Raw genomic sequence first — 13769 nt, 5'->3', positions numbered from 1 at the left:
TCTACTACTGTTTTTCCCAGTCACAGCCCTATTTCTCACTGATTTTGTGACTTCATTTTCTGTGCCTGTTGTACTCTCTGATCACATTCCTGAATGAAAAGGGTGGTTCATTCAGCCTCCACAGAGGCCCCCGCGAGAGGCAGGTCAGTCCCGCATGTGCATCTACAGCACTGCCTCACTGACGGGCTGAGCAGCAGAAAACCCAGAGAACCACAGGCATCCTTAGCTCAGCGTCCAGCTAACCCGGGCAGCACAGTGGCTCTGCCCTAACAAGAGCTAAGTCCTGTGCTGACAGGCTGGAGCCACGTGTCCAGAAGCTTCCCAAGTTGGTAAACACACATCGCTTAGGCCATTTCCCTGGGTGATAAACCTATGTCTGGTTGCTAAGCTGACAGATTCAACATCAACATCCATGAACTCTGCCCTTGAAACAACTGGTCCCCACCTAGTGTTTTATTTCCTAAGGACACGGATCACCTGACGTTATTAAGAAACAGGGTACACTGTTTCTTTTTGATCCCAGGTACCTGGAGGGGGTTTTCCTTTCAATTTCCTTGAATTCCAAGTCATTACACTGTCACCATCCCTTTGGGGGAATGCAGGAAATTCCACACACTCTGTTCTCTCTGCAAACGCATGGAACCTGAAACATGAAGAGATTTGCCACGTTAAGCTGGAAGTTGGTATGTGCGTGTGTCTGTGCAATCTCCCGACACTGTGAACTGGCTTTTCCGCGGGTGTCAAGCATCCTAGACCATTCACTGCTTTCCCTATACCCTGTCTGTCCCCACAGACAAGTGACAGGGAGGCAGGAGAGCACAGAGAACTGTGAATGCACTGGGATTTTTAACTGATGACCCTTCTCTTCACTACAGGGTAATAGCTCAATGGTGCTTCTTGACCCTGACAAGCCTGTACTTGCCCTTTGTGCTCAGGGTTCAATCATGGCAGTGTAGTGTGGATGAGCAGAGTCTGATGAGGCCCCATAGAGCCACAGCCCTGCAGTCAGTGTGACAGCAGGCGACAACAGGCACCGTCGCTCACCTGCTGATGGCTGACAGGTTGCAGTTAACTTGAACTCGGCAAACACACACTTCCCCAAGTGTGGCACTAATGGAAAGAATTCTTATATGGACAGGTCCGTAGGGCCTGACTCCGCCAAGTGTGACCCCAGCAGCAGCAGCAGCAGCAGCACATGGAAACAGCTTAGCTGTACATTCCGTACCCACCTGGACGCTGAACCTGAATCCACACCTGAATGAGCTCCTTAGGGGCTTGTGTGCACCTTAAAGCTCAAGAAGTGATGGTGTACATAGGCAGCTGCCACCCGTGAGCACTCTGTAGTTCCTACCAGGCAGTGCCAAGTGCCCGGCTGAGCATAGGCCTGCACTAGAGCTGCTCCCAAGAGGCTAACACACCTGGTGGTCAGCCTCAGACCACATCAGAGCACCATGCAAACAGCAACACAAACGATACACCCAAAGGGTGGTCTTGGCAGGCACAGAGCCCCGCTGTGGAAAATCCCTCTTCATGGTGTGAGTTCTGCACAACAGCTTGTCTGCTATAGTCACAGCCAGTCCTCAGAGCCAGCCAGCCTGTGGGTCAATCCCACCCATGACATGCCAACAGCAACCAAGGTTCAACTACGACAGGTGGGCACACACAACCCACACAAGGGAAATCCATAGAGTAGCCAGTTCAGTTTCCCAGGGAGACTGTGCCACTGGGACCCTCAGGAGACCTACTATATAAGGAGACTCTGCCAAGACTGGGAGACACAGCAGATCAACCTAATACAGAGTAACAAACACAGGGAGGCAGCTAAAATGAGGAGACAGAGGCATACGTCCCAAATAAAAAGAACAGGGCAAAACTCCAGAAAAAGAACTAAATGAAATGGAGGCAAGCAGTCTACCAGATCCAGAGTTGAAACAATGGTTACAAGGATACTTAAGGAACTTAGGGGAAGACAAGATGATCCCAGTGAGAACTTCATCCAAGAGAGAAAAAACATGAAAAAGGACATAGAAACCATAAAAAAGAACCAGCCAGAAATGAAGAATACACTAGAAGGACTCAACAGCAGATTAGATGAAGCAGAGGATCAAATTAGCAATCTGGAAGAAAAGGTAGTGGAAAACATCTAATCAGAACAGCAAAAAGAAAAAAGAATAAAAAACAATGAGGAGAATTTAAGAGGCCTCTGGGAAACATCAAGCATACCAACATTCAAATCATAAGGAGAAAAGAGGGAGCAAGGAATTAAAAACCTATCTGAAAAACTAATGACTGAAAATTTCCCTACCCTGGCTAAGGAAATAGACATTCAAGTCCAGGAAGCACAGAGAATCCCAAACAAGATGAACCCAAAGAGGCCCACACCCAGACACATTATAATTAAAATGCCAGAGGTTAAGCACAAAACAGTAAGAGAAGCACGCCCACTGTCACCACTTCAATTCAACACATATTGGAAGTTCTAGCCACAGCAGCCACGGAAGAAGAACAAATGAAAGGAATCCAAATTGGGAAGGAAGAAGTAAAACTGTCATTATTTGCAGATGACATGATACTGTATATATAGAGAGAACCCTAAAGATTCTACCAAAAGACGTTTAGAACAATGAATTCATAAAGTACCAGGACACAAAATTAATATTCAGAATCATCATCAGTTGCATTTTTACACACCAATAAAGTACCTGAAAGAGAATTTAAGAAAACAATCCCATTTACAATTGCATCAAAAAAATGAAATACCTAGGAATATATTTAACCAATTTGGTAAAAGACCTGTACTAGGAAAATTATAAGACACCGAAGAAAGAAATTGAAACATATACCATGTTTATGAATAGGACAAATTAATATCATTAAAATGTCCACACTACCAAAAGCAATCTATAAATTCAATGCAATCCCTATCAAAATACCAATGGCATTTTTAACAGAACTAGAACAAATAATCCTAGAATTTATATGGAACCACAAAAGACCCTGAATAGCCAGAGCAATCTTGAGAAAGAAGAAAAAGGGAGTGGTATCACTCCCTGATATCTGATATCAAACTATACTACAAGGCTATAGTCATCAAAACAGCATGGTATTATTGGCATAAAAACAGACACACAGGTCAATGGAACAGAATAGAGAGCCCAGAAATAAACCCTTGGTCAATTAATCTATGAGAAAGGGGGCAAGAATATACAATGGGATAAAAACAGTCTCTTCAATAAATGGTGCTGGGAAAACTGGACAGATACATGCAAAGAAAAAAAAATGAAACTGGACCTCTTTCTTACACCACATACAAGAATGCACTCAAAATGTATTAAAGACTTAAATGTAAGACCCAAAACCATAAAACTCCTAGAAGAAAACATAGGCAATAAACTCTTTAACATGGCTCTTAGTAATTTTTCTTTTTTGATATATCTACTTGGGCAAGGGAAACAAAAGATAAAAATAAACAAATGGGATTACATCAAACTAAAAAGTTTTTGCACAGCGGAGGAAACCATCAACAAAACAAAAAGACAACCAACCAAATGGGAGAGATATTTGCCAATGATACATCTGGTAAGGGGTTAGTTAATACCCAAAATATATAAGGAACTCATACAACTTAACACCTAAAAAACCCCCAAACAATCCAATTACAAAATAAACAGAGAACCTGAACAGAAATTTCTCCAAAGAGGACATACAGATGGCCAACAGACATATGAAAAGATGCTCAACGTCACTAATCATCAGAGAAATGAAAACTGAAACCACAGCGAGCTATCACTTCACACCTCTCAGAATGGCTGTGATCAAAAAATCAACAAATAACAAGTGTTGGCGAGGATTTGGAGAAAAAGGAACCCTTGTGCACTATTGTTGGGATCGTAAATTGGTGCAGCCACTATTAAAAACAGTATAGAGGGTCCTCAAAAAATTAGAGTTACCTTATGACCCAGCAATTCCACTCTGGATATTTATTTGAAGAAATCCAAAATACTAATTCAAAAAGATATATGCAGCCCTATGTTCACTGCAGCACTTACAATAGCCAAGCTATGGAAGCAACCTAAGTGTCCATCAATAGACGAATGGATAAAGAAGATGTGGTACATATGTACAATGGAATATTACTTGGCCATAAAAAAGAATGAAACTTTACCATTTGCGACTACATGGATGGACCTAGAGGGTATTATGCTGAGTGAAATAAGTCATACTGAGAAAGACAAATACCATATGATCTCACTTATATGTGGGATCTAAACAACAAAATAAACAAACAAAACAGAAACAAACTCTTAGAGAACATTTTGAGGGTTGCCAGCTGAGAGGGGGCTGGGCAGATAGGTGAAAAAGGTGAAAGGATTAAGAAGTACAAATTGGCAGTTACAAAATAGTCACAGGGATGTAAAGAACAGCATAGGGAATATAGTCACTAGTATTTTGATAACTATGTATGGTGCCACTTAGGTACTAGACTTATCAGGGGATCACCTCGTAAGGTATATAAATGTCTAACCACTATGCTGTATACCTGAAACTAATATAATATTGTAGGTCAACTGTACTTGGAAAAGAAAAACCAAAAACAGAAGAAGTAGGGCATGGGGACGACAGGCTAAGGCACACCCTGAAGCCAATTATCTGAAATCCTGGTCAGCAATCACTGGAAACTTCATTCAGGTTGCAGAGGAAACCTCTGAGTAATGCTCCTGCAGCCCCTCTAGAGTGGCGTGTCGCCACTCACCCAGCCCAGAGAGAATCCTGAAGCACAGGTGAACAGGTGAGGATGGACAGATGGATGGACCAATGGCAGGAGAGGTGTGGGGCCTCACCTGGGCCATGGAAAGCCTCAGTCCTGTCTATTTCTCAAGGGTTTCAGGTGAGACTAGGACGATGGCTTCATGGCAGTGAACAATCCAGCCTTGTCCAACGGCCCCCCGAGAGGCCGACAGACTCAGTCTGGCTGAGCCTGCCTCCCGCTGGGACCTCCTGCTTCCTTTCAGGGCAGAGGGGAGATGCTGAGGTTTGTCCTGGCAGGCCCCACAGCCCAGGTGCCGAGGCCTGTGCTGCCCGGTGTACTCTGATGTGTTCTCCAGGTTAGAAAAGAGAACGAGGTGGATGTCTACTCCAGTTAACACAGCGTCACCTGTGCAGGAAGCAAATCGCCATTAAGACTGGCTCTTTGGAGAGCCCACAGAGCACAGCACTGTGCCTGAGGGCTGGTGGCTCTGCCCAGACAGCCTCGCTCGGGCACGGGGGGACCCAGAGTCCAGTCTCCCTGCAAGCCAAGCGCTTCAGATGGATAATAACTGCACTTGAGCTGGGCCTCAAGCTGAAGGTGCAGAGGACCTCCCGGGAACCACAGGGGACCCAGGGCAGACATAAGCACTAGTGGCTGTGGGTGGGACTGCTTTCAAGGGCCTGAGCAGGGACAGGAGGGCCGGCCACCCCTCATCTTCTCCTCCAAGACCCACACTCCATGGTGCATAGCCTGCAAGTCAGGAGTTGAACTGCAGGAGTGTGAAACTGCTCAAAGTCATAGCGAACTCGCCCTGGCCTCTCGCCTGCCCAGAGGAAAGGCCCACAAGACTTGAGCAGAGGAAAAATGAGGTGGCCCTGCCAGTTGCCTTTTTCTCTCTCCACTAGCAACAGTGGAGCAGTGAGGACCCGTCTGTAGTTAGGGGGCTCGGAAACCCAGAATGGAAACCAATCAGCTGGTGTTAGACTTCAAAGTGCTCAAAGAGAAACCAGAGCAGTGGTTCTCAGAATCACCAGGGTCCTGTTACAAACTCTCGTACCTGGCTCTCCCTGGATCCAGACCGTCAGACGGTGGCTATGGCCAAGACACGTGCATTTTAATAGAGCACTCTCCGGAGTTCTTATGCAGAGGGAAGTGCTAAAACGCACATTCCCAGGATCTCCATATTATGTGGGATCAGCCTCTGAGTGATTAACAAGCTCCCCACACAAATCTGATGAGCAGTTCAGTTTGAGAACAAATGCTCAAGGACAACCATTGCATTCGTCTCGGATGGGCCAACTCAGGAAAGGACCCAGTCACTCTCCTTGGAATCACACAAGCAATGGTGTTTCTCTACAAGGGAGATAAACTCTCTCTCTCTTGCGCTCTCTCTCTCTCTCTCTCTCTCTCTCTCTCTCTGGCAGCAGGGTATGTTTTAAAATGTAGATTTCATTATTACTCAGATATGATGAGGCCAACAGATCAGTTCAACTGCCACTGAAAAGGCAATTTGCTACTCACACTCCCTGCTATGGACTGAGTTGTGTCCACCCCCAAAGCGACTGTGTTTGGAGACGGGGCCTACAGTTAAGGTTAGACGAGGCCCTAAGCGTGGGGTCCTGATCCTATAGGATTAGTGTCCTTTTAAAAAGACACACCTGAAAACTTACGCGTGCTTGACCCCACTTCCTTCTCTCTCTCTCTCTCTCTCTCTCTCTCTCTCTCTCTCTCTCTCTCATAAAAGGAACAGCAAGAAGACAGCTGTCTGCACATTAGGAAGCAATTTCTCACCAGAAATTGATTCAGCGGGCACCCTCATCTTGCAGCTCCAGCCTCCAGAACAGAGAGAAATAAATTCTGTTGTTTTAGCCCCCGTCTATGGTGCTTTGTTATGGCAACCAAAACTGACAAACACAGTGCCCAAGAAGAGAGCACACCACCCACGCAGGGCGGGGTGAGGAAGCACCAGGGCAAACATGGGCAAGCGTCTGTATTGTGGATTCCGCAGGAAGGAATGGATAAGGCAGAGTCAGTGGCATTTCAGCAGATTCTGGGGTACTGGGGCTGGCCCAAGTTGCCTGGTACCTGGCCTGGGTGATTAGGGAAGAGTGGTCCTGAGGGTGAGCTCCGAGGCTCTGGATTAGTCAGTCTGCACACGGAAGGTACACCCCTGGGTTAGCCATTCACGACCTCTAGGAATTGGCTATGGCTGGGAGGGGCAGTCTATGCAGCGTCGGCAAGGTTCCAAGATGTCTAAGCATCCCAATTACAGAAAATGAAAAGGCAAGATGAATACAGGGCCCAGCAGGAGAGGTGCATGGAGACTCAAGACTGCTGGGAAGACGGAAAGACACACAGGACTCCAAGGAACCCAAGACCCCCACGGCCTTGTGGAAGCAGGCAGCTCATTCTCAGTCCCTCAGGTATGTTGCCGCCTACCTGCTGTGGGGCTTGGCACTCAGCTCCTTTAAGAAAGCTATCGTGCCTTCTCCTCTGGCGTTGAAGGATACAGTGCAGACAGGACATGGTGTCTCCAAAGCCGTGTGGAGGAGCAGCTGCTTGGCTCCATCAGGGATGTCCCCCACCACAAAGTAGTAAATGGATTCAATCTGCAAAACAGCAATACCAGTGGTTTATCTCCTGACATGCCCAAGCCTTGTCCTGGGCTCAGTGGCAATATACTTCCCATAAACCTCCTTTGCAAAAAGGACAGGAAGAACAGCAGCACTGCTCAATGTTTGGTGAGGACGTCTGGGGCCAAAGTCAGGAAGGGAGATACTCCAGGCCTGGTGCCAAGAAGGTCTGTGGGCAGTGGATACAGACTTAGGTGTCGCATGGGATGGATGTGGTTGGTACAATTGGGGAAGGGCTTTGTCATGCAGAGTCTCTGGTCCCGCTCCCCGCATCAGAACGCAGGATAAGGGGAGGCCAAAAAGGAACACCCACAGAGTCATAGATAGGGGAGTCATACCACTATGTTCTCGCTGGCGGCCAGACGAGACACAGGAAGTAGGATCCACACGATCCGCAACCCACAATCTGCTTGCTAACCGCACTTCCTAGCCACAATCCACCGCCTGCTTCTCTGCCAACCAACCAACCAACCAACAACCCCCCTAGCGTAGCCACAGCAGTTATACTAGTGGCCAATGGCTAACCGGTAACAGCTGATGGCCACCCAGCCACAGCGGATGGCCATCTAATAACCGAGCCAGCACCTTTCCACGTGAGGCTGAGAGCCTGGAAACTGCTCTCTGCGACTCCGCCCCACAGGCTTCCTCCAAGCCCGTGAGTCCATCACACAGGCCAGGAGTAGCTGTCTGCAACACAACACGAACAAGTGTTGGCACAGCCACTGCAGGCAGTTTATTAGCCATTGCCCATGGCGATGCCAGCTCCTCCACCCTCAGTCTGAAGCGGAATGGGGCAGGAGGGCACATTCCAGCTAGTTCATCCTCTGGTCCCCACCCACAAAGAAGCAAATGCCTGGGGAGGCGAGGCTGTCCTGACTCCACACAGCAGGTCAGGTGGCCAGGCCCACCCACAGGGCCCTGCTCTCCGCACCATGGCAGGCCATGAGACAAATGGGAGAGTGAGCGAGCCCGTGTCGGGTGACAGACACATACGACATGCACACGCATGTACGTGGGAGGTGTATACCTCACCAATAGAAGGCAATCCCAAAGGGACCCCTGCTTCATTCAGAGACAGATGTCAACAACCCCCGCCCCGCCTCTGGGACAATGGCCCTAGCCCAATCTCACCCACACCACCCCTGCTGTTTCCCCAGGACTTGCCTTCCATGGTGTGAGCCCTAATCTCAGACAAATGATTTAATGGCGATAAGAGAGAGAATGCATTTTACCTCATGACTGGGTCTAAACACAGTGGCTTACACTGACCTAAATCTCAGAAGGTGAAAACCCAGGGAGGGCCAGGGCTACCCACCCAGAGGGATTGTCTCCACAGAGACCTGGGGAGGAGACCCAGATGTGTTGTCCCTTTAGGACTGACTCACCGGCCTCTCCGCTGTAATCACAGACCCGTTAACAGAGGGTAGGCCATGACCTCCCCTCAACTTCAAATGTGGGACTTAAACCCACCTGGCACAGAGGCTCCCCAGCTGGAGGGACGCCTGAGAACAGCATGGGGCAGACTGCGCCCCGGGAGGCAGGTGGGGGCAGGGCACTAGGGGCGCAGGCCGGTGTCTGGAGAAGGCCCTGAGAAGTGGGAGCGGAGACTGGCCGACTACAACAGCAACCCTCCTCCAACTGGGCACAGAAGAGCCCCCCACTCCCACCCTACCCCCACTCTTTCTTTCAGGCCTTTCAGCACCTGCTCCCTGATTTTAAAAAGGACCTAATGGGAGGTAAAGACTGAGGAATGCTGTACACTCTCTCTGCTAATCACCCAAGTGGCAGAAGAAAATAATTGAAAGAGGCAGTGTTCTCCAGACTCCTTATTAGACAGCTAACACTGTTCTTCCAGCAAATGCATGAACTCCAGTTTCCTCCTCCAGTGTACACATCACCTGTGTCAGGTGTATTAAATGGGCTCCACTGAGCTGCATTGTTACTAGTTAGTGTCCCATCTGTGTTGGTGCCCAAGTGCAAAGAGGATGGGTTCACCCTCCCCTAAGGATCTAAAACCACACATGGCCTGAGAAAGGGGACAGACAGACACGGGGTGGGGGCAGGTACTTGGGTTCGTGAGCTCAGCGGGAGGTGAGTGAGGACAAACACCTGCAGGTGGTCTGTCTCTGGCTCCAGACACCTGCGCCTTCATTGCATGTCATGTAAACTCAGCTTCTTTGCTCTGGCAATAACCCAAGTCTGAAACCCTTGTGCAGAAATGTTTTTCTGTCGACATTTCATCAAACTAAAAATGCTGTGGCCAGCGGTAAGCCAGGATTCCCTTCCTTTACTCAGGCTCTAGGGTTATTCATGAAGTTCATTCCTCAGCTTCTTGACTGCCTAGCACGCCAGGCCGCCCACCGATACCCATGCTACAGAATTCTCGGGACATGCTTTCCATTGAGACCACCTACCCCACCCCCACTTTCCTCCTGCACACTGCTGCTCTGCCTCTCCTTTCTGCTCAGAGACATTGAGAAAAACGGAGGAAGATAAATATGCTACCTGTCTATCTCCCACCCCACCCCCCAAACAATTTAGCAAAATGCCTTTTAAAATGAAACGGCTTTGAAATCATCTATGAGTTCTTGTTCTCACGCCCAGTTTACAGATGAAGAAACTGAGGCCTGGACAGATTAATCGACTTAGCCTTGCAGCTAGTCCAGGCTACCTGACCCTGTGAGCTTCTGCCTTTGCTGTCAACCACTGAATTCTGTCACCTCATCATGGCAAGGCATTAGAGGTAAACGTGAATTCCAAGAACTGTGAAAGCAAGACAGTGCGACACCAAGGTGGTCAGAGGTGGCCAGAGACAGGCACTGTCCTCACTTTCTCAGCTCCCACACCATCCGACGCTCCAACCGATATCAACATCATTGACCAAAATCTGTTCCAGGACGCGCTCAGCGGCTTACCGCCTGCAAATCCGCACCCCTAAGCTGCAGCTCTGAGCTTCCAGGCAACGGCCAGTCCGGAGGGGCAGCAGCAGCAGCCAGGACAGGGCGGCTTCCTCACACACCAGCACTTCCCTAAATGCTGACTTGCACTGAATTTGGTAACACAAGACTTGTAAAATATCTGGGTCCTATTCGACTAATTTACTGTGAGTCACAAACTCTCGCTGCTTTATACCACATAAAGCATGGCAGAGCCTCTGTTTTCACTTGAAATGTCTTGTGCTGTCAGGGCCATTTGTGTGGCAGCTTCCCACAGTAATGGCACTCTGCCCAGCCAAGGTGGCCTTGACATCTTCTCAGCCACAGGTTTGGAGGAAAAGAAGAGTCAGACTTGGAGAGGACGCTTCCTCCCTGCGGCCCTCTGCTCTAGGCTGCCAGAAGCCCCAAGGCCTCTGGGGCTAAATATCTCCACTCTGCAAGAAAGCAAAAATGAAAGTGAACCAGAACAGCAGCAAGAGATCTAGCAAAATGCTGTCTCGTTCATCATACAACTTTGACCTTTGCAACAGTTGTGACCTTGAAGGTACTTCCCAGACATCGCTGTGCCTGTGGCAGCCCTCTCCCAGCTCAGTGATTTTGATTTTCTGGTTCTCCCATGGCAGTGGTTGCCCCCATATTATGAATCTAGCTCACTTCTCAGTGAGCTAGATTCGTCTAGCACCCTTGACCACCACCAACTTCCTAGCCTCCCAAGCTTCAGGGTCCCTGTGCCCACCCACCGTCCCAACGAGAGTCAAGTAAGACTCAACAGATTTACCCGCCTGGTCCCATGTAGACCACCTCCCTTCAATTCAAAAACTCAAATCTGCACCACAACTTTGGGATGGGACTATCTGAGACCACAGCTAGTCCCCAGCCTCAAGAATATCCAGATCATTTCCTTTCCAGTCCTTCAGCATTCAGCACAGACGTATGGAGCCCACAGCAGGCACTGCCACTGCAAGGGACACAGAAGTGAAAAGACCTGATGGCTGTCTGAACCACCGCAAGACAGCAGCCTCGTGACCATATGGCCCAGCCTTCAGCTTCCTGGCCCATGGGGAAGGCTCCTTAAGGAATCATGTGGGTCTGTCTCTAATTCACCCGCTTAGTCTCCCAGTAGAAAAGGTAAACAAATCTGTGCCTGCCAGGTGGGCAGAAGAGAGGCTGAGAAAACACAGAGAGGGATGCAGGTGCCCTGTGGGCAGGGGGCCTCTGCTGAGAGCAGAGCAGAGGCCCTCGGTTAGTCTTCTCAGGCAGCTGGGACCCAGGGCCACTGGTCATGAGCCTCCTCATCCCTAAAGAGGAAAGAGCAGCACCTCCCAGAGGCACATCCCGGATCAGTGGGCCTCACGGCACAACAGCCTCTCCTCAGAAAGACCAGGGAAGACACCCGCTTTCCAGAGATGTGTCCTGGAACCATAGGATACTACAGAGCAGAACCCCTGTCCTGGATGGCACACATGGGCTCTGAGGACGATGCCAGCCCCCAAAACTGCTGAACATTTCCTCAGTACCCCTGCATGCAGGGTCCCGCTCCCCACACAAAAATGCAGGACATGGTGAGGCCAAAAAGGAACACCAATGGAGCCATAGATAGGGGGGTCACACCACTGTATTCTCGCTGGCAGCTGGGTTGGAGGCACAGGAAGCAGGCTCCACACAACGCACAATCTGCCGTCTGCTTCTCTGCCAACCAACCAACGCCTCAACGTAGCCATGGCAGTTATATCAGTGGCTAATGGCTAACCAGTAACAGCTGATGGCCAACTAGTCACAGCTGATAGCCACCTACTACGCAAGCCAGCACCTTTCCACATGAGGCCAAGAGCCTGGAAACTGCTCTCTGGGGCTCTGTCCCCACAACCCCACAGGCTGCCCATCCCAGGAACCAGATTCTTTTTCAGTGCTCTTCATGTGCCATGACTAGAGTTGGGATTTCAGCAGACCCCACTGTGGGGCCAGAGTCCCAGAGAGCAGTTTCCAGGCTCTCGGCCTCACATGGAAAGGTGCTGGCTCAGTTATTAAATGGCCATCAGCTGTAATCAGATGGCCATCCACTGTGGCTGAGTGGCCATCAGCTGTTTCCGGTTAGCCATTAGCCACTAATATAACTGCCGTGGCTACGCTAGGGATTGCTTGGTTGGCAGAGAAGCGGAAGGCGGACTGCGGCTAGCAAGTGCGGTTAGCAAGCGGATTGTGGATTGCGGATCATGTTGCTCCTACTTCCTGTGTCTCGCCCGGCCGCCAACATGATGGGGGTACAGGAAGACATCTCATTGGGGTAGTGGCGGATGTTTGTTTTTGTGTCTCGACCAGCCACCATTGAGAATATGGTGGTATGACTCCCCTATCTATGGCTCTGTTGGTGTTCCTTTTTGGCCTCACCATATCCTGCATAGTTATGCGGGAAGCGGGACCAGAGTCCCTGCATGACCCTCAGCCTTTGCCCAGCTCCCCCGAACTCAGGCTCACGCTCAAACACCCATCCCTGTTCAATTTTCCTGGCCCATCTGTGGTTACAAAATCAGGTGCTGGAGGAGCATCCTCCTTCACCATTGCCAAGCACATAAGTCCGCCCTCCCTTCTCATATGGACAGAATACAAAACCCACTCTCCGTGTTAGTGTTGGACACAAGACAATACCCACTTTATTGGTTCCTCTCAGGACTCACTCCTGGGAGATGCTAACTGTCGTGCGGGGCGGCCTGCAGGGTCTCTGCTCCCACTCCCCACATTAAGAACGCAGGATATAGTGAAGCCAAAAAGGAACACCCACGGAGCCATAGGTAGGGGAGTCATACCACTATGGTCTCACTGGAGGCTGGGTTCACCGGACGTGCGACCTGCTGTTTGTTTTTCTGCCAACCGACCGACGACTCTCCTCCACTCTCCTCGGCTCTCTTCCGTAGCCACAGCAGTTATATTAGCAGCTAATTGGCCAACTGGCTACAGCTGATGGCCAATCAGCCACAGCTGACGGCCATCTACTACCCAAGCCAGCACCTTTCCATGTGAGGCCGAGAGCCTATAAACTACTCTCTGGGGCTCTGTCCCCACACTAACGCATAGCAGGTTATCATCAGTGGGAAAGTTTGGGTATTTGGCTTTACTGTTCAAGGTTCTTAAGCCTTGGGTCTTTTCTATTTATAGCAAATGGCAGCCACATGGATCAATCTGAAACTCAGTGGGGTGCACACGAGGGGCTCAGAGCAGAGGAGTAGGCCCTCTGGGAACCCATTCTCCTTCCACCCCACCTCCCACACACACATACTTTGTTAACTCCTCACAATTATCAGATGACATTTTTATACATGAAGGGGTTGCGTTTACTAGGATTTTCCTTGGGACCACACCTAGATATAAGCTCTAGGTGGAGGGACACAGTGGTCTGAATATGTTTTGCATTTGTCATACTCCATAGTCTCAAGAGTTTTCAGGTGGCATTTG

At 49.5% G+C, this 13769-nt stretch overlaps 1 protein-coding gene across 8 annotated transcripts in view; it reads right to left on the bottom strand.

Moving 5' to 3' along the window:
• VWA3B (von Willebrand factor A domain containing 3B) overlaps positions 1-13769 on the bottom strand; it is a 165234-nt gene that overhangs the window by 125958 nt on the left and 25507 nt on the right. For 7 of the 8 annotated variants that reach the window (XM_074332566.1, XM_074332567.1, XM_074332568.1 and 4 more), the window contains 2 exons: positions 7190-7359; positions 528-643 (listed from right to left, as the gene is read on the bottom strand). In XM_074332566.1, coding sequence (XP_074188667.1) covers positions 528-643; positions 7190-7359 — 286 coding nt within the window. Of the gene's footprint in view, positions 1-527; positions 644-7189; positions 7360-13769 lie in introns of those variants that run through there. The other variant, XM_074332573.1, reaches the window with a different exon arrangement.

Source organism: Rhinolophus sinicus, linkage group LG05 (assembly GCF_036562045.2).
Source record: "Rhinolophus sinicus isolate RSC01 linkage group LG05, ASM3656204v1, whole genome shotgun sequence".
Classification (NCBI taxonomy): domain Eukaryota; kingdom Metazoa; phylum Chordata; class Mammalia; order Chiroptera; family Rhinolophidae; genus Rhinolophus; species Rhinolophus sinicus.
Note: the sequence above shows the minus strand (reverse complement) of the source record. Positions and strands in the feature narration are given on the sequence as shown.